Source organism: Mya arenaria, chromosome 1, assembly GCF_026914265.1.
Source record: "Mya arenaria isolate MELC-2E11 chromosome 1, ASM2691426v1".
Classification (NCBI taxonomy): Eukaryota; Metazoa; Mollusca; class Bivalvia; order Myida; family Myidae; genus Mya; species Mya arenaria.
In genome coordinates, this window is record NC_069122.1 from 10,045,645 (window position 1) to 10,072,205 (window position 26,561).

Consider the following 26,561-nt stretch of genomic DNA (forward strand, 5'->3'; position numbering starts at 1 on the left):
CTAACCATGTCTCCATTGCCAATGTAGACATACACCGCTCCTCCGACCCTAATACTGGAGTCAGACTCGTTAAAGTAATACGGACAGCCAACAATTAGGTACTAACCATGTCCCCATTGCCAATGTAGACATACACCGCTCCTCCGACCCTAATACTGGAGTCAAACTCGTTAAAGTAATACGGATAGCCAACAATTAGGTACTAACCATGTCTCCATTGCCAATGTAGACATACACCGCTCCTCCGACCCTAATACTGGAGTCAGACTCGTTGAAGTAATACGGACAGCCAACAATTAGGTACTAACCATGTCTCCATTGCCAATGTAGACATACACCGCTCCTCCGACCCTAATACTGGAGTCAGACTCGTTGAAGTAATACGGACAGCCAACAATTAGATACTAACCATGTCTCCATTGCCAATGTGGACAAACACCGCTCCTCCGACCTTAATACTGGAGTCAGACTCGTTAAAGTAATACGGACAGCCAACAATTAGGTACTAACCATGTCCCCATTGCCAATGTAGACATACACCGCTCCTCCGACCCTAATACTGGAGTCAGACTCGTTGAAGTAATACGGACAGCCAACAACTAGGTCATCATAGCTGAAATATAATATTGTATGATTATGATTTGTCATTTGTTATTCGTGAAAGCTTGATCATCTCTGAGTGTCAAGATTGTTTGTCTAAGGTTGTCTGTCTAGAGCTGTTTGTATAGGGTTGTTTGTCTATGATTGTTTGTATAGGGCTGTTTGTCTATGATTGTTTGTCTAGGGCTGTTTGTCTAAGGTTGTTTGTCTAGGGCTGTTTGTCTATGATTGTTTGGCTAGGGCTGTTTGTCTAGGGCTGTTTGTCTAGGGCTGTTTGTCTAGGGCTGTTGGTCTAATGTTGTTTGCCTAGGGTTGTATGTCTGGTGCTGTTTGTCTAGAACTGTTTGTCTACGGTTGTTTGTCTAGTGTTTGTCTAACGGTTGTTTTTTTAGGTTTTTTTGCCTAAGAATATTGTTTGTCTATGGTTTTTGTTCAAAGATGTTTGTCTAATGTTGTTTGTCTAGGAACTTTGTTTGTCTAAGATTGTTTGACTTAGGCTGTTTGTCTAACATTGTTTCAGTCTAAGAACATTGTTTCAGTCTAAGAGCATTGTTTCAGTCTAAGAACATTGTTTCAGTCTAAGAACATTGTTTCAGTCTAAGAGCATTGTTTGTCTAAGAACATTGTTTCAGTCTAAGAACATTGTTTCAGTCTAAGAACATTGTTTCAGTCTAAGAGCATTGTTTGTCTAAGAACATTGTTTCAGTCTAAGAACATTGTTTCAGTCTAAGAACATTGTTTCAGTCTAAGAGCATTGTTTGTCTAAGAACATTGTTTCAGTCTAAGAACATTGTTTCAGTCTAAGAACATTGTTTCAGTCTAAGAGCATTGTTTGTCTAAGAACATTGTTTCAGTCTAAGAACATTGTTTCAGTCTAAGAACATTGTTTCAGTCTAAGAGCATTGTTTGTCTAAGAACATTGTTTCAGTCTAAGAACATTGTTTTAGTCTAAGAACATTGTTTCAGTCTAAGAACATTGTTTGTCTAAGGTTGTGTGTCTACATTATCTTTGTCTAAGACTGCTGTTTGTCTCAGGTTGTATGTCTGCAATCATTTTTGAAGATGTTTGTCTAAAGTTATCTGTGTAAACTTTTTTGTCCAATGAGCTATTTGTCTTTTTTTGCCTTAGATTTTTTGTCTTAGGTTATATAAATATTTGAATCATTATGTAACATGAATATGAATTCTCACCCGTCATTGTTGAGATCAACAGCGAGTACTTCGTGTCCAAATCCTGAGAAAGGCAGCTCTCCTGACAAAATCTACAATATATATAGAACGTAGCAATGTAAGCCAGTCTATTGATATTATTATAACATCGGTATAGCATAAACATTCTCCCTAGTGCCAGCATTTCTTGATATATAATTTGGCATCAGCTTCTGAACTACCATGGAATAAATTCAAAAACCACTAAGGTCATACCAAATTGTTTTTATATTTAGCGTCAATCCTAAAACCTATCGAGCTATCCTGTAAAAAAAAAAAAAGCTAAAACAAAAAATGAATACTCGTTGGTTGACATCAAATGTAGAATATAAACACCAGAACCTTCTAAGTCCAATCTGGACCATTCTCAATTGTTAGATAAATTTCTACAACAAAATGAGTATAAATGTGTTGATCATGGGAATCATACAGAATGCATCCTACTCTGATATCAAAAGCCAAAAATACTATTATAAAGAATGAAACACGTTGTTTGCACTTGTTTTCTGTAGTCAGAATCACATTTAAAGAAACTTGTTGATCATATATACATTGTATTGTTTTTTCGATCAAGAAGCCTAAAACCTATCTGTCCACAAACACTAATCACAGAAACAATCTGTTATGGCCTAATTTCATCTGTTCAATGCAGATTGACAGAAACAATGCAAGCCGCCAACTTTCACAACAGAGTATATAACTCTACATAACTATACAGACCTTCACTGAATTCTATTAGTGGATTAACCATACCTAAAGCTGGTATTAATTTGCGTAAAATTTGTTTTCAATAAGAGTTTTAAATTAAGAATATGATAATGATGGTCCTAATGCCTAAAAATAGGGTAATGCTTACAGCATGAATTTATTGCAAAACTAGTTTCTTTTTTACTGGAATCATTTAAAACGTACCTGACTCTGATCATAACTGAGGAAATTCCCGCTTGTCATCTCAGTAAAGAAGACAACCTGACCATTTGCAAAACTGCGGGGTGCACCAGAGACGTAGTACATGCGGTCCGTGTTGTCGAACTTCCCGCCAACCGAGGAATAACCTGTAGGCAAACAGAAGGGCCTTTTTAGCAAAAATACAAATATTAAAACTGATGAAAATCCCTATAGTTGTTGGCAAAACAACTGGATTCTCCAAACTAGATGCACATTCTCTGTTATTAAACTATCCACCTGGTGAACCAAGGAATAACTTAGAGGCTAAAAGAGAAGTTGTTAGCAAGAGTTATGAGCTTCTTGTGGCCTAAAAAAAAGATTTCATTCTAGTTACTTCTAGTCAAATAATTATAGGGCCATAATTTGCATTTTAGGCAAAATAGTTATCTAACTTCGTTATTTAACTTATGCGTGCTTACATGTAAAACTTTAAACATAATTTTTAAGAATGACTTGAAGGTGCTAATATGCAAAATCCATAAGGTGGGATGCTACTGCTGATGATATGGAGAGTAGAATAGCTATCCTAATTTTTGAATAGTCAAGCTAAAATGCTCGACACATATCTTTTTTGGGCATGCAATCAGAGACAAACATTTTTTTAGACCTGTATAAAGTGTCATTGTGAAAATGTGCACCAAGTTCCATGATCAATATCTACAGACGATGACACCAAGCTTTAGGCTATTCTCAAAAATACCTTAAAGGGACTAGATGCCAGATAAAACCATTGCAAGAAAATAGTCAAAAAGCTACATAATATTGATATTCTTGTGTACAACGCATTGATTCTTACTACTAATGTATCACATTGCTTACAACACATGCATCTTTCGCAGTTTTTGTGTATGTTTTCAATTCAAAGTTTACTTGGTCAGAGTGCATGTCTATGACGTAAATCCCAGTAAATTTAAAAATAGCATTGGTATTATATATATTTGTCTGTACAAAATCATGTGACTGTCAAATGCTAATTATACACACTATACAAGAGCACCGCGAAACGGAGCATTATACGCCCGAAGAAGATTCGGCTTGAGGTCTTTAATAAACATTTAGGTTATGCTAGTATACTGCTTACTAGGTGTGAAGTGTTTACAACAAAGACTTAAACTTCCAATATTGAAACGGAATTGCTAATGCCCCCCAGTGAAATTAGCCTTTGAGGTACGGACCTGGAAAGCATGCTTGACAAATCCTTTTAATGTAGAGATGATTTGTATAAAGTTATTTGAAAATTGCTTTAGTAGTAACCCAGTTATGGCCTGGACATGGAATTGCTAACGTCCCCCCCCCCCATGGTGATTCTAGTGTTTGAGTTATGGACCTGGAAATTGCGCGCGACACATCCTTTTAATGTAATGATGCTTTGTATAAAGTTATTTGAAAATGACTTTATTAGTGACCAAGTTGTGGCCCGGACACGGATTTGCTAACGCACCCCCATGGTGATTCTAGTTTTTGAGGTATGGACCTGGAAATTGCGCGCGACACATCCTTTTAATGTAGTGATGATTTGTATAAAGTTATTTGAAAATCGCTTTATTAGTTACCAAGTTATGGCCCGGACACGGAATTGCTAACGGACGGACAGACAGACAGACAGACGATGGAGGCCATAACATAATACGACCCTTCGGGCGTATAAAAATGGGAAACCATTATGCTCTGTTTTTAAAAGGGTAAACTCAGCTAAGACAGCAAAAAAAAATTTAATCATCTAAAATGATGTATAATTGGCATCATTCTAGCTTATACTGACAATTCCAGACCTGTTATGAGGAAACACTATATTTGCCATATTTGGGACCATCTGATGTCAAGCCCCTTAAAATGTTATTCTTCACACCAAACGTATGAGAAAACCTACCTAGATATGAGATCAGTGGCACAGGGGGTAACACGGGGTCGGAATCTATAGTAGGCGATCGGTACATGCGCTTGATGGCGAAAGTCGGAGCCACGTCAACCTCAGACAACATGCCCCTCCAGTTGATGGCTCCTGGAGATCCCATAACCAGATGCTCATCCTGAAATTGGAACATTTTTGAAAGTTGTAAAATAAATAATAGCATCTTTTTGTTCTATAAGATTTTTACATCTCATTGAAAATTTCCCAGTTAAAATAGCGCCAAGATATATTATTTTCCTCTGTAAACTATTTCAGTACAGTCAAATGACTTAAACATAATAATGCCAAAAAATGCATCAACCTTTATTACGCCTCTTGATTAGCATTATCCCAGAAATTACCTCTGTGACATAAGCGGAGATTCCCGTCTGACAAAATCCATATTCCTCGTGTTCCTTCGACTTTGCGAGGCCCTTACAGGGAGTCAGTAGATTACCGATGCCCATTGCCGCATCATATTGGAGGTCCTGGGAGAGCTGATAGCATGAGCCCAGGCCGTAAATATTGTAAGGGTTCGTCTTGATCTCTTTGTATCGATGAGCGCAAGCCTGAAAATAAAATAATAAAACTTGATTTTTCTTATCGTTATAGCTGCACTCTCACAGATGACAGTTTTGACATTTTTTTAGTTTTTGCCTCAAAATCAGCTGATTTTTGTATTAATGCCTTCAATTCTGCCATATAAGATAACTCACAATAGATTTACACATCTCAATTGTTCGGAAAACTGCCGAAAAACGCATCATCTTAAAGTGTAGTAATACTTTTAGCGGTAAAAAATAACAATTTTAGGGGTCGTATTTGATATAATTCTTATCCTTGTCTTTAGACATGCCTCAGTGATTCCACTCAGTTTATTGGCCAGTTATATATTTACAGTCCAATCAAAACACTCGGATTCAAATCTTAATATTAAGTGAAATCTGAAGTGGTAACGTTGAATACAGACTCAGATCATACACATAATAAAGGGTTGTCTTTATCTCTTTAAAGCGATGGGCGACCACCTCAGAAAAGAGGAAAACATTTGATTTCATTTGCTTTGTTTATTATGGTAATCATCGGGCGCACAAATTACTATGGGAAAATATCTTGAATAGCTGATGACACAAGCCAAGGCCATTGATTAAAACACAATGCAGCTGCTTGTCTTAATTTCCTTGAAGTGATGACAAATTCATAACATCACAAAAAATGCCGCAATGAGTCGAAACCAGGTTTTCAATGATTGATGGAAGAACTTTGCGTGATATGTGAATGCAAAAGTACATGCCAAATAAGTAAAAGGATAGATCCCAAAATACAATCCCAAGGTGTCCAATAGCTCTTCCTATATACTAAGTTTAGTCACAATTAGGTCAACCCTAAAGTTTTTCTATTTTAAAAATCAGTGACCTTGCCCCAGGGCCCTCAGGCCCCAAAGGCAATCCCATGAAAGGTATCTATTAACTGTTATTATAAATTCTTCCTATACACCAAGTTTGGTCACAATATGTCAACTATAGATATATATTCAGTTTTAACTGATTTTCTACTTTTGGTAAGATATATCGAGTGGCCTTAATCTTCAGCCTATGGGCCTAAAACGCAATCACATGAAAAGACTTCATAAACTCTTCTTTATACCAAGTTTGGTCACAATATAAAGATATTCAGTTCATACTGTTTTTCTTGTCAATGACCTTGACCAATTTGGGCCCAAACACAATCACATGAAAAGTCTTCATAAACTCTCCCTTTATAAGTTTAATTGGTCACTCATAACTAAAGTTATGTCCATTATAAACTCTAAATAAAACAGGTTATAAATAATGTATTAATACAGACAACGCGAAAACTTTTTCTTCTTCACAGGACATTGCGACAGGTAAACACCTAAGTTTACCTGTCGCAACATATTTTTACCTGTCGCAATGTTACAAACAGTATTCGGTTACATCAGCCTAAACCTTGATTTTAAGCCTCTTTTTTAATAAGTTTTGTAATTCCCCATTATAACAGGTTTAGATCTTTTTGGTTAGATTTGTCTTACAGTTCTATAATAAATTACAAAAAAGCTAAATATCATGTAAAAAAAATCAATATTCGGATCTTATGTCATATTTTTTTTCTTCCGTTGCCTCCCCAAAAAAGCTCATATCTGGTTCGTCTACCCATGGAACAGCTAGATCTTACTCTTTAATTCATCTTTAAATTAAAGATACAGTAAGGTTATAAAATGTGACGAATTGTACTACAAGTCAAACTCAGGCACAACATTTATGCAAAAACGAAAGTAGATTTCTTGTTATTGGCAAAGTTAAACAGAGCGGAAAGAAAGTCAGCTCGGTATATTTATCATCATATTTAAATTAAAACGATTGCTGGGAACCAATTCGCCGAAAATAAATACATAAGGAATTTTGTAATTTCCGAACATTTCCGTAAAATAAAAGAGTACGAGCTGAAATCGGAACCTTACGCGTTCTATCGGCTTTCACGGAAACATGTCGAAAACGGAGTTTACAAATAGTGATACACGGATTAACACGCTGAATAATCATGATATAATAATTAAAAATAACTCTGAACGTTTATTTAGAAAATGAAAGTAAATTTTCCGAAAATTAAACGGTGCTGACTGTAATTTTTCGCCGGACATTGTGACCGACCAAAACAAAAGTTTTGTCAGTCAAAATGGAAATATACCGGACATGTCCGACTGTCCGACGGACATTCGCATTGTCTGTTAATATTTTAAATTGGTAAGAGTTGCCTCCCTTAATCTTGAATTAAAATATTTAATACACATGCTGATCTTGATTCGGAACAGAGACTTTATTTTTAATTAACGCTTACATCGAGTTGGCTCCAGTTTTTTTAAACTGGTGTACATAATAAACACATATACACCTACTTCAAATATAAATGTTTTGAATTGTATCCGGATACGCAAGCACAATGAAGAGACAAAATATGCCGAATCTCTGAAAAATTAGCATGAATCCTGCAATTAGACACTTAGATTAATATTAAGATACAGCCTTTTATTCTTTTTATAAAAACACCTCAGTTGAAACATTTCATGAACTTTTGATTTCATTTAAATAATCAAAAATTGATCAAAATAGCTTGACCAATTTTATTCTCACAAATATTCAAGTCAGTATTGTGCTACAAATCTAAGTTTAAATATATAAACTTATGGCTTATTCGGATAAGTAAGTAAATGCTTTAGTTCAGTCCTAAAAATATCATAGCTAACATTAAACACATAATTATGCATGATAAATACAAATATCACCAAAACTTCAAAATGTTTATAGTTGTTATTTAACTAAAATAATGCTGATGTGTTTAAAATTTCCCTGAAAAACTCTGTTATATAAATTTCGCAAATTTCAAACAATTTTTTTCATAAAAAAAAAAAAATCACTGACAATAAAGTAAATAAGTAAATACATAAGATTGACCGAATGAACTCTATAATGATCTAAATTAAGAATAAACTGAATATAATACCAACCCTATGACAGAGCTATGAAGGCTCTTCTACTCCCCCATGTTCAACTCAAGTGGATTTTGAATGTGATATCCAATCTATACTTGATCTGTCAAGTGGTTATCAAAACGCTGACCACATTTTATCTATTCATACTGTAGGGTGCAATATTTTTGAATATTTTATTTTAATTTTAAAATTCTGGATACAGCTTTGGGAAGAAGACATTATGAACACTAAGCTAGAGTATGTTGAGCCTCAGGACTTAAAGATGGGCAGAAAAGGATAGGTAAAGGGAGAGAACGGGGCACATCAATCATGTCAGGCTGTGAAAATTCAAACATTTATGAATTTCACAGAAAATGTTAAGAACAGTGCTTTAATGAAATAATATTTAAGGTTGTAAAATGTGTCAAATTAGTAAGACATTATAATAATATTTTTATTTTATTTTTATCTTAAGCATTGAGTTTTATAAGGGCAGGTCAGGGTGCACATATGCTCAGATCTCCATGAGGGCAGAAGGGTGCTTCCGAAAAAGGACAGTGTCCTTCTATAACTTACTAACAGCTTAGCAATCGGCCAGCGGGATGTCCATATTTATGGGAGTATTCAGTTATTAAAGGGACATAATTCAGTCAAGTTAATTTTTAGCTCTAGTGAACATTATTGTCAACATGATCACCTGAGCTTAAACCTAAAAAATTTTAATAATTATTTTGTAACAATTTAAAATTACAAAAGGCTTTATTTAGTTACAATAATAAGGCCTAGAAGAAAAAAAAATGTTTGGTTAGGGTAACATCCTTTTCAAAAATAGGTAGGGTAGGTAGGCTTTATTATTAGGTTTATATAAGAATGTCATTTTTTATCCTAGCAGAATGATGTTAAAGTTATCTTCTGTAAGCATTTAAGGGTTTAAACTACATATTGAAAAAGAATTAAAAAAAATAACTGACTATAAAAACGGTAGGGTCGGCGCATATTCCGTAAGTAGGGTCGGGTTACCCGAACCAAATGTATTTTTTTATTAGGCCTAATTGTAACTTCAAAAAATTTAAATGCTTATATTCATAAGAATATAAAATTTAATGAAAACATGAGATATCATTTGTAAATACCCTGCATTATCCAAGCAAATCAGTACTAACTAACAGTAATAACTATTTGAATACCAGATGATAGCGCCAGTGTAAATATACTGGTCCATAATGATAACAAGGCAAACATTGACCAATGTCCAGTTTGTGTGTATATATCCTTGGCTAGACTTTAAACAAAATTAGGCTTTAAAGGCGCACAATATAGGTAGATGCAATTATTTTTTTGATTTCAATGCATTATTAATTTGTTACTAATTTGACATAAATGATAAAAAAAGCATATTATCTGTGTACAGAAAAAATATGAGCAAAATTTTTGCTCAATTTTTCAATATCAAATTCCATGCAGTTCAGTTTTCAAGTTAAACAAGAAAATGGAACAAAGGGCAATTACTCCAGAAGAGTAATGGTCCTTGTACACTGCACTTCCTCTTATTGTGCTTTAACATCATATGAAGTTTTGTTAATTTGAAAATGCATTAAATGAAAAAACTTGTTTTACATCAGCCTATATTGTGCACTTTTAAGTGACCCTAACATCTTTAACAGCCTTCTTTAAAACTTTTAAAGCTTGACTTCTAATACCATTAGTACTTTGGGTCAAAGGTTAAATGTCACTGACACTTAATAGACGTCTAATTTTGCATTATAGGGCAAGACTGGAAACATGGTCATTTATTTGCCATTTGAGTTTATTTCCCACCCATTTGGACAGTGGGTGTTTATCTAAACCCTAATGAAAATATTAGTACAATCCATTCGGTGTAGGCTAGGACTCTATTCTACCGACATTGATTTATTTTGCTAGACAGACAAATTTAGCATTTAACAAAATGTATGCTTTGAACTTTACAATGACAATAGTATGCATAATATACACTAAGGGACTTGCAATACATGTTTACAAGGAAAATTATTTTTGATAAACAAAATGAACCATTAAATAAATCCTTTGGAATTAAGTTAAGTGGATTGCCAAGCAACTTTATTTAAATAAGGAATTTACTGGGCCAAATTTATTTTTTGTTTATTAAAAAGAAAATAAATGACCTCTGCAACAGTGTATAAAGGGGGGATATATGCCAAAATGTAACAAAATCTTTTATTATTTATTGTTACCCCAAATGTGAATAGTGGAGAGGAAATTGTGTTCAAACATGCATAAAAACTGAGAAATGAATTATTGTACTTCCGTTTCAACCGTTCCTCTTAAAATGTTTGTACACTATATATATTCAGATAGAAAGGGATTACGATTTGTTGTTCTAATTCTGTTGAGAATTTGCAAATCTGTCCCCAAATTTCATGCAAATATGCATAATATGTACTATTATGAAAATAACAATACCAGCCTGATAACTTAAAGAAAATTAGCCAAATTGTCAACAAATTTCATGCAAGTATGTTAAATATTTGTATTACGAAAATACCAATCCCTGAACTTGATATAACCACTGACACAGCATGATACTTAATCAATTATGCATGAATGATAATATATACAATAGGAAAATGTAACGCAACTATGCATTCATAATACATTTTAGCTTACGTCACTCATCCCTATCTAGTCTAGCTGATTTATTGCAATTTAAAAACAAATATGTCAGCTAAATTGAACTTTTTTTTTTTTAATTTTGCCCTTACATCATTCCTCAAACTAGGCCTAAAGGAATGAGAGTCTGTAGACCTGTAGGCTGTTGTTTTTTTTTGTATATTTATGTACATTTTATGAATACTCAATGGGTTTGGTATTGACAGAATTATTTTCTCTGTGTCACTTTTGTCAATCCTTGGGCAATTTAAAGCAATGCACCACTTAATTGTAACTACACCCCCCCCCCCCCGGTCCGGGGAATAGCAAGGACTTTGACTTTCATTTCAGCCAACCCCAGGTACAATCTCCACCCTGAGGGGACAAACTGCTGGTAAAATCCTCGCCAAAAGCCCCTGCACCCCAGGGGCATCCTAGGTTAGGCTCATTCCCCGTTGTTTTGGGAGCGAAAAGAAAACCACCGCAGTCACTCGGCACTGCACCTGGGCCACCAGGAAGGTAAAACACGGCCCATTTCCGCCGCTATCCCCAGAATACCCTCTTTAGAAACGGCAGGACCGTCAGCAGCTATTTTGTGGGTAGGATCAGGTAACCCTTACCAAATGTTTTTTTGGGGCCAAAATAAAATATCATTATCAGCACTAAATCTCAATTTTCAATCTCTGGGCAATAAAAACTTCGAAAAATAAGGGTTGGTTGGGTTAAAGACATATTTTTTTTAGGTTCTATGACTAAAATGAAATGCAACACAAAATTATTATAATAGACGTGCACATTATCTTCAACAGATCTTTCTGCTTGGATAATTTAATGCATTCATTCGGATATTTAAATGATTCATGTATTCGATCTATCCTATGAAAGTACAAATAATTGATCATTATTGTATAATAATATAAAATTTGACAATTTTCAAATTATGAGGATTGGAGAAACATTTACATAATAATAATAATAACGATCTGACACGTAATTCACGTTTATTCATTTGTACTTGTTGAACAGCTGGTCAGCTGTTCGAAATATTTTGGACATTATATTTAAGTCTTTTTTATGTAAAAGACATATAATTTAACATGAAAGCGTTCTAGCATCAAATTGGCAACTACCGAACGTAATTCCGATATACTTCATATGAACTATGGGACAATTATCTAACAAAATATTGTTTAAATTAATATGCATAAGGCAGGGGAAACAACTCTTATTCCAATTAATTCGCATATCACATTAAAATATTCTTTAATAACACTGCAGTATCAGTGGCCCTCATGGCCGAGTGGTCATGTCAGACTGCTGTCAAAAATGATTGTACTGTAAAGGTGGACCTGGTTCAAATCAGAACTACACCAGAATATTTTTCGATGAGAAAGCATCTGGTACCTTGCGGAACCAATAAAACTGTTTCTTAAATTATTCATGATTATGATATTTTCCTAGCAAAATCAGCCATGGTTCACAACGAAGCATAGCATCTAAGTGTATCAAGGATATCCAACGATGGTAGTCTAATGGAATAAAAACAAACAGAGCAAGCAAAAAGAATAACAATCTTAATAAATATTAACAGGAATACTTTAAGTTGGAGATGACTTGATTCTGAAAATTGTCATTTGTTTGAGGAGGTACCTCTCTGTCTGACAGTCACATTTGTGACGAATAATTGTGGTCAACCTTGTGAAAGAGTTTGAATCCCATACATCCCCAGCTACTAACAGCCCCATTTCAACCCTGGCTAATATGGCTATATTAGTTTGCATATGAGGAAACCCAAATCTACCCACCGCGACCCCTTTTCCAGCACCTCCACTCCGCACGACAACCCCAAGCCACTGGTTTTCTCGACCTGGGTCCTTCTGGGAATTAGAGGCTGAAATAAACAGAAGCTTATAATATATATATTAGATAATTAGGCGTACAAACAGCACAGACAGTTGAATTACTTATGTTCATCAAGGGGGATAACTCAACAATTTTTTAACCAAAGTGATGGACCTGCTCTTGTTGGGGTTACTGATTTTCAATCGCTAACAACCATGTGCACCTACTGTCACCTTGTTCTTTTAAAACAATACAAACTCACAGGTCTGACTTCAAACTTTTTTGCCCTGAATGCATGATAAGGACATTACTATTTTCAAAAAAGATAATATTTCACTGTATTTAACATCAAGCTGAATTATGAATTTTTCCTCATTTTCCAAAAAGTCGCTGGTTAACGAAGATATAGAAAGTAGACAATTTGACGACTCGTCCTACCCTGTGAGATTATTACTTTTATTATGACAACTTGAGGTTAGCACCCACCATATTCATCTTGAAGCAGTAGTTGACAATCATTGGTTAACGTTGAGAGGGCATTACATTTGAAAATGCCGCCCGTGTTGTTCTCGTTAGACTGGGCAATATTGAGGTTTGGGGCTCCTACTAGGATACTGAAAATAAACAAGAACATTTCTTTTATTTGTAATCAAACATAGAATTTCCTTGCTCAGTCAGTTGTCAAGCAGATTGCCAGGGTTCCCAATAACTTTGGGCTGAAACGTCCTAAGAAGAAATGTAACCAACGATTTTCCATTTGTTTTAAAAAAAATCGTAAATTCCAACCGACTAAAAAACAAATTGAACTGTACATTTTACCCGACAGCTGGTTCTTTTTGAGAACCCTGGGTCAATGGCATACATAATTCAAAATGCAAAAAAAAATTGATTGCATTGACATAATTTTTCTCTTTTTTAACAATTTTCCTTGAACTTAGAAACTCCAGAGTGGAAATAGTGCATATAGTATAAAATAACCTTGGCAGGAGTGCCCACTTAGGTTTAATATCGCAAATAACGATCTTTCCACTTTAGAGGTAATTAAACCTTCACTATTCTTCACATTTCTATAAGTATCCCACTTGGTAACGTCATGATAAAAATATTATTACCATTACAGAATGTGAATAGCCCATTTTAGATTAAATGAATAGTATTTCATTATTCGGAAATTATCAGCTGTAGCTCACTCTACTCTAACTATAACAAGAGGCCCATGATGGACCTAAATTGTTTCAGACAAAAAGAGTTTTTCTTCTATATATATCAATGTAACATAGGTGAACCTCAGAGCGGGGCCTTTAAGAACCAAAGGGCATAATTTAAAAAAATCTTGGTAGAGGACCATCAGACAGTGCTACATACCAAATATCTAAGCTTGATATTTGTTTTTAAAACTGTACACAATTGACCCAAAATTCATTGCTGCAGCTTCAAAAATAAAAAGTAGGTAAAAAATTCAGCTGCCAATGTCAATAATCATGAAGATTTGTGTACAAATAGTCTATTATTTTCATTGCTGTACCTATAAAACTTAGAAAGTAGGTCATAAGGTCAAAGTCAATGTTTGAAGGACAAAATTGATATTTGTTTTTCATAAACTATATTCAACTGGTCCAAACTTCACTGTAGCTTTAAAAATAAGAAAGTAGGTCAAACGGTCACAATCAAGGTCATCAAAGCACAGCACAGATATTTGTTTTCAAAACTGAACACATGATCTAAACTTCATTGCTGTAGCTTTAAAAAATGAGAAAGAAGGTCAAAAGGTCACAGTTTACTACTGAAACACATCTATGCCAGAAACCAGATTATGCCCCTGGAAATCTACAATCCTAAGCCGTACAACCTTGATTGAAATGACAGACCAGGCCCAGTAATGCAGGTATAAGGACTCAAGAATGAAATAAGATAAAAAGTTATAAAAAAATATACTTAGGGGAAAGGGGGGAGGCAGCGAGGTGTAACAACCCCTTGCTCATTTAAACACAGTGGCTGATTTTTGCCCTTCCATGTTTGGATATGATCGAAGGGCGAAAACCCACTAAAGGGCTGGGCAAAAATGCACAAAGTGGCCCATGCATGATCAAGTTTGGGCCCCTTTCCAGATTTAAGAATCATTTAGTATATAATTGGATGAATTTTTTCTTGTTAATTTGTTCTTTGTATAACAGATACCAGTATTATTCCCTAGAGTCAAATTATTTCTAAGATGCCTTTACTCAACCATAGAAATGCTTACACAATGGAAATGCTCTCCAGACTTTTGTAATCTTTGGGAAAGTAATGCCTTCTTTCACTGTAACCAGTGAAAGTCAAAACAATGGGAGAAAAAATGTAAGATTTGTCTCACAAGTGGAAGATATCCTTTCAACTCTGTCAACATAGAATAACAAACTTCCAAGATCTGTCTGTTTGTTTTACAGTGATTACTACAAAAGCTTGTTAATGAGAAAATTGAGAGAGTCATTTAATCTTACTTCTAGTGGCAAGTGAAAGAAAACATTATTTTGGAGATATGGAACAGGTTAGGGGGATAGTTAATTAATGATATCAAATGTTTTAATCACAAGTCCTCAACTTTTCCACTTCATAGAAAGATGTTAAGTTACTCCATACGTAGTCCACAGATAGACAGGAGTGCCAGCGTTGGGGGATAGGGGCTGAGTTTTTGGGCTGAGAGGGTGGGAGTTGGGGGGATGGGGGCTGAGTGTTGGGGCTGAGAGGGTGGCAGTTGGAGGGATTGGGGCTGAGAGAGTGGGAGTTGGGTGGATGGGGGCTTAGTGTTGCGGTTGAGAGTGTGGGAGTTGGGGGGGGGGGGGGGGGCTGAGTGTTGGGGCTTAGAGGGTGGGAGTTGGGTGGATGGGGGCTGAGTGTTGGGGTTGAGAGGGTAGGAGTTGGGGGGGGGGGTGAGTGTTGGGGCTGAGAGGGTGGGAGTTGGGGTAGATTTGGGCTGAGTGTTGAGGCTGAGAGGGTGAGAGTTGGGGGGATGGGGGCTTGGGGGGATGGGGGCTGAGTGTTGGGGCGGAGAGGGTAGGAGTTGGGGGGATTGGGGCTGAGAGGGTGGGAGTATGGGGGATGGGGGCTGAGAGTTTGGGAGATGGGGAGAAAGCTGCTGAGTGTCTTGAGTATATAACTTCAAATTATTTATGCATATCCACGCTTGAATGGGTGGATGGGGGCTGAGTGTTGGGGTTGAGAGGGTAGGAGTTGGGGGGGGGGGGGTGAGTGTTGGGGCTGAGAGGGTGGGAGTTGGGGTAGATTTGGGCTGAGTGTTGAGGCTGAGAGGGTGAGAGTTGGGGGGATGGGGGCTTGGGGGGATGGGGGCTGAGTGTTGGGGCGGAGAGGGTAGGAGTTGGGGGGATTGGGGCTGAGAGGGTGGGAGTATGGGGGATGGGGGCTGAGAGTTTGGGAGATGGGGAGAAAGCTGCTGAGTGTCTTGAGTATATAACTTCAAATTATTTATGCATATCCACGCTTGAAAAGTTTCCAGGAACAGTTTCTGTAAAAAAAAATATATATATTTTTTTTTTAAATAGTAATCGATGTTGACCTTTTTGATCAATTTCTTATGATAACCGCGACTCTCTGGAGAACATATATATCTAAATATATCCACAATGAATTTTTTTTCTCTCTTAAATTTCTCCAATATTTTTTTTACCCCAAAATTACATCCAGCATTTTTTGCAACAATAGAACATCAGTTATGAGTCATCAGCAACCCTTAGAAGCGCAGAGTTTAATGCTGACACATGGAAATACATCAAAGACAAAGCAAACAATAAGGGATTTCAATTTCCCCTCCCTGAAACATGCCTGATGTGAGCAGCTGAAAATGAAACCTCCTCATTACAGACGTTAATGTCGTGACAAGTATTGTAATTAGGCCGAAAAAAAATAACGGATGGATTCTCATTCAAATATTTTAAAAATTAAATAAAAAAGAACAGAACAGAACACTCATAGACAATAAAATTTTACAGAACAAAATAACTTTAAATTCTCATTCAAATATTTTTAAAAAAAAATAAACAGAACAGAACTCATACACAATATACAGAACATTGAGTATATTTTTTCTATTGTCTTAAGCATTATATAAATAATTTTATATTATCATGGAGATTATTATTTCATTCAAACAAAATAATCCACTGATACCGGTACATTAAATTTTGACGCCCTTTTTCCCTTTAATTTCATTTCTTTCATTGCCAAGGCCATATTTTTTTCAAAGGTTGGGCGGAACATTTCAGACCTGAGAGCGGAAAGGGATGAAAATATAAAACATATTTATCTAGCCTTTTACAAGCCCTGCATCACTTCTGTTTTAATTAAAGACTGATGGAAAACCCATGTGTGGCACTTGGAGACTTGGGTAGACAGCGACAATTTATAATTAGAATCTTGATCATTGAGACAGACTGTTCAATAATTAATTATTCTTTTTTACTTATAAATGGAAAATATCATAATCATGGCATCGGTGCATTTTGTCTTTTGATGGAATATAAATCTCCATCATGCGACTGCAGTCACAAGAGAATCAATGCAAATTGCTGGATCCTGAAATCAGGGTTTTTGCAAGGAATTTTCAGCTCGGGGTCGATTGATTCTAAAAAATTATGCTTGACAAATAGGGAGTCCCTTAGGTATATAATATAAGGGTCAGGCAGTAATTATGGTATTCAATGAATGTTTAATCATGGGGCTATGGTCAGTACCACGCAGTAGCTTGAACAAATATGTGTCAGGGACTTACCGACTAGAGTTTTCTGCGAGTCCAAAAATTGTTATCAGGCATTACATAATAACCAGCATTTCATGAATACCTTTTTTACCCCAGACTTTGCACCAAAATTGCTGCAAACTATCCATATTCAGATCGTTTGAATCACAGTTGAATCGAAAGCTGAAATTTCTAGGCGAAACTATCAATATATGTATTGTTGTAAATGCATGAGCTTTTATAGACATGGTTTATTAAGACATCATGGCATAACCTCAATACACTACTCTGCTATGCTTTGTAGTTTACCTTGGGGGATTATGGAAAATCTCTTAATCATGAATTATTAATGAGGCAGTTTCATTGGTTCCGCAAGGTACCAATGCATGCACAGACACCACATACCAATGTTAACCCACTAGAAAAAATATTCTGGTGAAAGCTTGATTTGAACCCAGTCTGCCTTTTCACAACAACTTTTTTGACAGCAGCCTTGACCACTCGCCTATGGAAGCTTAGCTGCCAATAAAGGGTTATTGAAGAGAAATTTATTGCAATATTCAAATTCATTGGAAGAAGAGTCGTCTCCCATCCCGCATGCTTTTTCATTAAACGAAATTATGTCAATCAATTGTTTCCAAGATTAACTGAAGTGAAGGCTTGGAATAAAGTACCATGGTTGCAGACGATGCGTGGGTTTATTATATACCTGTCAGATGCAGTTAGTCACTTACTCCATGCTTTTAAAGCTTTAATTACCACAAAAAATACAACTTTACAAACAATTATGTTAATTACACCTGCAGCGTTACCATTTGTTCAAAAAACAAAACAGCTGGAAAACATTATCAATGTCTTACTCAATTTTTGTCTTTTCTTATAATTCTGACATAATTATCTGCAAAACCATCATCAAATTCTTTCCCTATCATAATCTCTTACAGTAAGCGTACATAACAATGAGTAACAAGAATTCTGCGTGGAACAATAACGAAACATCAGCAAAATTAAGATTTTTTTCTATGCAAAGATCTGAATAAATGGAAACTTAATTACCAAAAAAATGGCAGAATTTGTTTACATATTACAGCAAATATATAGGAAACAATTTCAGACATTTAATGTAAATTAGGTGTATTACAATGGGCCTCTTGTGGGCTATTAACTTCAATTAGAGTCCTGGTTCAACAAAGCTTTATTGATGCAATCTGTCTGTTTATATGAAGGAGGAGAGTCTCAATGGAACTTTTACAGAGAATACCTGCTATGAAAGTTGCAGTGAAATGAGGGAGGGTTGTGCCGCAAAGCAACACTCAGATGCCCATCTGTCTTTTCTCCTTCCAAAATGGGACATAATTTGACCACAATTAAAGCAGAATTCTTGGTCCATTGTTTACAAACATCTTGAAACTGAGATTAGTGAGACTCAGAAAAGCAAACTTTTAATATTGTTGTAAAATTTCTATTACAGAAGAAAATGCTGTATCTGACACAAATAATCTGATCTGCAATCACACGCATGTATGTACGCATGCACGCACGCACTCACGCACGCACGGACACACGCATCTTTCATCAACATTAATTTTATTATTGATATTTTGAAACATTAAAGAATTCTGACTGTCTCAGTCTGGGTCTCAAACTTTGACTCAAGTTATATTGTTAGTCAGAATATGGGCCATCAGGTCTATTCTAAATCTAAACTGGCAACATGATGATGATATGTACCAAGTATTGGTTTAAATATCTATTAACACTTTTTGAGTTTAATGGCGAAGGTTCAAGATTTTGCACTTCTACCATTATGCCAAACTTTAAAGTTTAAAGTGTTACTAAAATACTTCAAAAACGTTTTTGAAAAACAGATGTGCTTAACTCATCTTTTTCAATAAACAGTGGCTAAAAATTGCATAACGTGATCAATATCACCGGTCAATCCAACAATCCAATCAATTTCTGGTATCAAACATAATTGAATTGTTATTGCATGATTTATATTGAACATCTGTGAAGCATAAAATGCACTAAAAGTCTCTTGATCTTATCACTGGTGTAGCTCCACATATAAGGCCTGAGACTCCAGGCCCGCACATCATTTTCCAGTGTGGTCTTTTTCCAACCTTATGTGAATTTTTCAGGGACCATGCAGGGCACTTAAAATTGTGTAAATAGCGGTCCAAGTCTGCCTTAAATTGTGAATTAACCATAGTAAGTATATAAAATTATCAAACAAAGCAAAATAAGCCCCCATTATGGCCCTGTGTTTATTTGAAGGGGTTTTTATGGGAATAAGACTACATTCAAATATATCTGCACTATTGAGTTAAGAATTGACAAACCAGAAAAAAAAATAGGATTGTGAATTTTGGGTACATTAATGTTGTAAAAGAATACTTTTTGGCATTGTGAATGCAGGGGCCTATTTAGTTCAGCCCCTGATATACCTCCCCCTGCCCTTACTTATTGTAACATGGGGGAATGGGGTCCCCATTTTTTTTAACCCAATATTTTTGTTTAATCATTGAATGTTAGTACTCTATAATAACTCTACCAGATGGCCAAATTCCATAATGAATGCAGGTCAATATTTGTATATGAATAAGGTAAAAAATATGTTATTAAAACATCCTAATCTCCGGGCCTAAAATCAAATCTTACTCATTGTCCTTAGCTACACCCCTGGAGCTTGTTACTAAAACATGTGATGTAACCGCGCCAATACATTAATTACGGCCTGGTGCATTAATACTCCCAAAGGGGGAGTTAAACCAGTGATGTTAAAATGCGGATATGAGCAGCTTCCTGGCTGAGGCGTAACATATCAGAGCCTTACACATGTGACATCAATTGAGTTTCTGGGATATTGAGTGCTTGGAAATGCAATTTATTTTAATGGAAATTGCATTTATTATAATTATAAAATATTAATGAAAATATGTATTTATTTGCAGCTACACAAATTTCTCAGATTTTCGGAATGCATAAGGCAATTAAAAAAGCTAACTGTGAGGCAGTTAACATTACGATAGGCAGTTTATAAAACTATTAAAAATGAAATTCTACCAAGAAACAATTCTCCAGAAATAAGTGCGGTAAAGTTAATGGCTTGTATAATTGTACATCGGATGCGCCTGTTTGCAGTTTTTTTTAAATACATGTGTTAAACACTAAGGACTAGGAAAAATTTAGAATATTTATGTGCACTGTTCACTTTAATTAATGTTATTTATATTCTCAAAACATAAAAAGGGTCATGTTTAAACGGGCCTCGATCATGTCTTACGAAAATCCTATCTGAGTTATATAGGATCCCCGGCCTTAAATCTGTTTAAGCCTCTCAGATACTTTCTCCGTGATTCTACATTCTAGACCCAAGTTTTCCAGAATTACCTTTTCACAACCAGGCCCTTCAGTCATGGCCAGGGTTTAATGTTTCAACATCAAAAGGTGCCATCTATTAAAACCTGCCACAGGGTTCTTGTAAATTAACAGCTTCATTATAAAAGCTAATTGAAAATGAGTAGGAATAAAATGAGCAGCACACTTAACCCCTTAATTTTCAATTCCATGCCTGAGATGTGCCAAATGTTAAAGTGTCGATTAAAAGCTGTCATTCCATTTCACATATTCTAGTAATTCCAAGAGTATAATTTCTATAATTATTGTTCTGTGATGATGAAGCCCTCACACCATAGCTTTCTGATCAGCCTTCTTTGACATTTGAGAAAAAGTTTGTAATAGTCTGTGGTCGCTGGTATTGACCAGAAGAGCGTTGTGAGAAAGTCAGTGACACATCAGCACACGCGAAGTTTTCAGGGGTGTCTTTCTTGGTCGCTGGTACAAACTCCTCATGTGTTAGTCAGACGTTAGTCATGCAACGTTAGTCACACGCTATATAGGCACGTGCCAAATGTGTCCACCTCACTCTAGAAACATTCTAAGAACATCCATAGTACGCTGACCAGAATCTTATGGTGAGCGGCCCCTTTACTTTTGTTTGCATAAATGATGATTAATCTTAATTTCTTATTTAAGTAACCAATCAGTGGCATTAAATCATTTGGTTTAGTTGTTAAGAATTGTGGCTTTACATAACTTTGGGGTGTAAAATGCAATTGTCATTGCTCAGGGACTTAAATTAGTGTGCCACCAAAAATTATATATATGGGCTCTAAATAACAATTATAAATACTGGGTGGCGTAGGTTCTTAAATGATGGGTTCTGGTGTATAATACTGTATCTAATTGTTTTCTACATATAAATGACATTATGAAATGATTACTGCAGTTTCAGGATGGGTGACCAGGTGGTATATAGCTATTTTAAGTTCTGTCAATGTTCAATCTACATTTTTATTTACACTGTTTGGAAAAAGAAGATTTTATAGTTCTAATTTGTTACTTAATTAAATTACTAATGATCAGGTACCCTAGAAAAGAAAGATAATTACATTTTACATTTAAGGCCTGAAAAAACAACAAACATTTGGTTCTGGTTATGAAATAGGCCATCATACCCTACCCTTTTTATATTGATCGAGGTATATTTTTAAATTATTTTTTATATTTTTTTTATATTCTTTTTTAAGAATGTGTTTCAATATGTAGTTCAAAACCTCCAATTCTCTTTCCAGGATGATGACAATAACGTTCTTACATAAAGCCTATTTAAAATATAAGATAAAAAGCCTACCTTCAAACCCAGTATTTGTTTTTGAAAATAATGTAACACTAACCAAACCGTTCTTTTTTAAGGCCTTAAAAGACTAAATAGTACTAACAAAGTTTTTTTGTCCTATAATACTTTAACCATAACTGAAATAAAACACTTAAATGCCAAACCAATCCAAAAATCGGAATGTCAACATATATGGTAGTTTCACCTTTCATTCAGAAAACTCACTCCTAGATGGCAAACAAACCCCATACAAAGCTGAGACTCAAAAAAACTTGTTTATGCTTCTTTTTTTCTGAATATCAAATAATTAGATCAATCTCATCTTACATTCTAAATTCATAGAGTTAGCCTATTTATTCATCCATATTTCCGAAATGGACAGTTTGATACCTTTATTAAAATTTGATGTCTCATATATCGCAAAAGCTAATCAATCTGCATGACGTTGAGGAAACGAAGGCACGTCTATAATAACTGTGATCAAATTTCTTCAGATAAAAAAAATAGTTAAATATTAACACCTGAGCATAACCAAAAAATAACAAGAGTGGTGACACTTAAAAACAAGAGTGGTGACACTTAAATATGTCTGTTCAATTTTCTGTTACAATTACAGTCAAACAAAGAAGGCATAACTCAATAATGATTAACGCCAGAGTTATGCACCTTGCTATTCCCATGCATATTGTCTCTGGCAACATGTGTACCAAGTTTCATTTAAATATCTTGAACGGTTTTGGAGTTATGGCAAACATTAAAGTTTTTGTAGCACTATGACATTAATTAATTGTAAAAGAAAAAACATTTAAGGCTTCAATGCTGATAATACATCAGACGTAAACAATTAACCTACCTGAGTGATTCCTTTCATTTCCTGCTTGTTTGTTTTTCGCAGAAAAAAAAGTCTAGGTGTATACCTGACAATACATCTCGACATTATTTTTTCTAAGGAAAACAGACATCAGCAAAAAATGAAAGGTATCACTCAGGTAGGTTAAAAGTAATAAAAATGCATATTTGACAACCATTTAGAATGGATATACAAATATTATGCACAGTATATACCCCTACCCATACCAATACTACCCATCTAGATATTTTAGTGAGTCAATCCATCATGTACCCAAATCCGGCATACCAAATTGTATAAAACATATAATTTGCAAGCATGTGCATCGCCAGTTCTGCCAAATTTATATTCACATCCCCACACTAACATGTACGCACCAACGGGTCCAACCCTTTCAATGCCGCGAGCATACTAAAATGGGAGGGGGGGGGGGGGCATTTCTGTTAGGTGCATGTATGAATGTATGATAAAACTGCAAATTTGTACACCCAGTTTCTGCCAATTAATAATCATACCTATCATACCAAGCCCAAAGCATGCATGCAAACAGATTCCGTGACAGAACGGTGCCAATGTTTCCCAGTAAATAACTTCATTGTGATAATAGCTGACTGTTGCATCAGTTACATTGGGGAAATGCCTGACATTTACCGACCTCATCATAACTCTCTCATTCATGTGAAATATACAAACATAATAAGGCTGTGACAAAAAAAAAGTTTGTTACAAGCAGTGCATTCAGTAAAGTGAGCGTTTATTAAACGCTAGCAAATGTTTTGTTTTGTATCCCTGCTGCAATGCAGCGCATATATACTGCAAGCATCTCGAGGAACCAAACAGCAAACGTTAGCCGTAAACATGTATTATACTGAACAAATGGCAGTTTTCCCATCTATATTATGAATTTATCTCTTAGCCCTTGACCTTTTTTTGAGGGGCCAATTGACAGAATGGGATTTTGAATTAATTTGACCCCATGGACAGGAAGGTTAGCACATTATATATACATCTGCTTTAATATTTGGACTTTTTTCTGTCAGTAAACAAATGAGATAAACAAATGCACGGTCTGAGTGATGGCAATGCTTAAATTGTCTGTTGTTTTCTCCTTCTTCTTCTCATGCTCATAACTCGACTATCAATCAAGCCGGAGTTATGTGCCTTGATATGCGTATTGTCTCTATCAACTTGTTTAACCAAGTTTCAACTGAATATCTTTTAAGTTTATGAGTAATGACCAAAGATTTTGCACAAGGACCGCGCCAGCAAACAACAGAATTAAAGACTAGACATTATATATGCATTGATTTTTCTGTGTTTGAAAAACAGACAAATAAAAAATAATTGAACGAACTCACCCTATTTTTTTTTTTTTTTGGGGGGGGGGGGGGCAAATTTAATGCTTTTTTCCCCAAACACTTTTATTGCTAGGCTAGACCTTAACATTATATCACTGTCCAAAAGGTTTCCCTGAGGTTAAATTGCCTAACAATGATTTGTTCTACAACTCTCTCAAATTAGTTTACAAATACAAGATTACAAGAGAAATGTACCCTCCCAGAAAAAAATGCTGTAAAAGATTACTCTCGGTAAAATGATTATTTACATCAATTATCTTACACATAGGAAATCTACCATGCATGTTTCCAACAAGCCAGAACGAAGTGGTATTGATCAACAATTCTAATAGTTTCCTGAAGGACACAGAACCATTATTTTTCCAAAACTGTTCTACTTTTGATCTCTCTTCCAAAGGGGCACTTAAAATTGACCTGCGCAACTATTGTAGCCAGAGTTATATGTGCCTTTAAATTGATACACATGATAATGCTATTATTTTCCTTTGAATATCTTGAACAGTTTTGGAGAATAATACTGCCCTTCAGTTTAAGCGTTTGCAGAATAACAAAGCTGTTGACACCAGTCCCCACTTTCTCAAAACTTAATTGATTGATTAAGCTTAACAGGCTTAAGTCGCTTATTTCAATTAGCCAAAATTCATATTGAAAATGGATTTTGATAAATGAAAAATGGTTTATTCGGATAATCATACAGATTATTCCTACAAAATTTCTAAAAATTCTTGAAGAAGTTAATATAACACATTTTATAGAACAACAAAAATAGTGAGATTAGCTTAAGAAGTTTCGAGAAATTGGGGCCAGCTCAGGGCTATTAAAATGCCTGAATTCTTTTTTTTTAAACTTTGAAAACTTTTTAAACTTTATTTAAGGAATGAATTGAAAAAATGGACGTGATGTCATACTTTATTAATGGTCAACTTGCCTAATTTTCAACAATAAACTATAATTTCAGGTTTTAAAAATTACCAGTTCACGTATTACAAATTAATTTTTTTTATAACAATGGTCCCTATTGCTCTCTCTAGATCAATGCCTCATTTATAATACAAGTCAAAAACAATTAAACTTAACACTTAACAATCATAACAAGGTCAATGATTTGATCACATATATATACATGGAAAGCAATGATTAATGAGCAAAGCCTGCGTGTTAACTAATAGGTCACTGACTGTCCAGTCATTACTTAGTAACAAGGAATTACATATCACAATTAGTTATAGTTTACCATTCATTAGTTTATAACCTAAATACCGTATATGTCATATAAAAGGCGCCCTGCGTGTGTCTTTTGAGAACCCTTAGTAACTCACAACTTTTAAAATCCACAAAATTGGAGTCAAAAACATGAAATAACAATCAGTATCTGCTGCATGTAGCTAATTTATAAACATAACCATATCCGTGTAAATCAATAAAAGGGTCGACTGAAAACATGCTTAAAACATAAAAACACAACTTCCGGCAATAAAATTGCCACGGTCATTGTGTATAATAACGTAATTTTTTTTTATACGCATGACCTCAGCAGGTGGCACAAAAAGGCAGGCCTAGAATGCCTTTCATCGCCTTTCATCGGAATTTTCCTCATGTTTTCGAGTTAAAGGTTAAGTCATTCATTGTTCATGATACAGAGTCAAAAAGTAGATCCAAGAAAAGATCCCCGGCACCTCAATTAGGGCATCCACGCTAAAATTAATAATTTGGGACCCTGTCTGCAGATATTTTCTTATTCATCAGAAGATTAATTGTGTACAAGAATCTTCATGACTATTAAAGGTATCACTGCCAGGTTTCAAATGCTCCCCTTTCATTCATTTGGATTATACACAATTCTAACTATTACTTATGTTACTCGTAAGATATCATTTGAGGGGGGCTTTAAATTTTCAAATCCATTTTGCAGTTTAATCTTAAAAGGAAATGGAAATGTAATATTGGCTTAACTTCAACCTACAATGTTTCACCCAGCCAACAATTTACTGCTTCAGTTTTTAGTGCAAATGCACTTGTATTATTGCACATTCTTTTACAATGAAAACTGCATTAATTTCCTTGCGTATCGAAATAAGTTCTGGAATGCATATAAATCAATTTATTCCATTAAGGGTATCCATCCATCATTTAAATTTATTTCAATGTTATAATATGTTATGTTTGAATATGGTAAGTTTGCACCAAGAGCTTTTTTATTTAGACAGTTAGACATTATGTTGTTAAAGAAATAATTTAATAAGCAGCTTTATAATCAAGTAAGATTTTTTTTAAATATTACCTCCCTTTGATATAGGAATATTGTTTGTAT

General features: G+C 35.0%; 1 protein-coding gene across 1 annotated transcript in view; it reads right to left on the reverse strand.

Annotated features, from left to right (window-relative positions):
- LOC128229801 (integrin alpha-6-like) overlaps nucleotides 1-26,561 on the reverse strand; it is a 74,483-nt gene that overhangs the window by 36,951 nt on the left and 10,971 nt on the right. The window contains exons 2-8 of the mRNA XM_052941625.1: nucleotides 13,116-13,243; nucleotides 12,593-12,678; nucleotides 5,011-5,217; nucleotides 4,628-4,787; nucleotides 2,722-2,864; nucleotides 1,792-1,862; nucleotides 511-613 (exon numbers count right to left, since the gene is read on the reverse strand). Coding sequence (XP_052797585.1) covers nucleotides 511-613; nucleotides 1,792-1,862; nucleotides 2,722-2,864; nucleotides 4,628-4,787; nucleotides 5,011-5,217; nucleotides 12,593-12,678; nucleotides 13,116-13,243 — 898 coding nt within the window. The remainder of the gene's footprint in view (nucleotides 1-510; nucleotides 614-1,791; nucleotides 1,863-2,721; nucleotides 2,865-4,627; nucleotides 4,788-5,010; nucleotides 5,218-12,592; nucleotides 12,679-13,115; nucleotides 13,244-26,561) is intronic.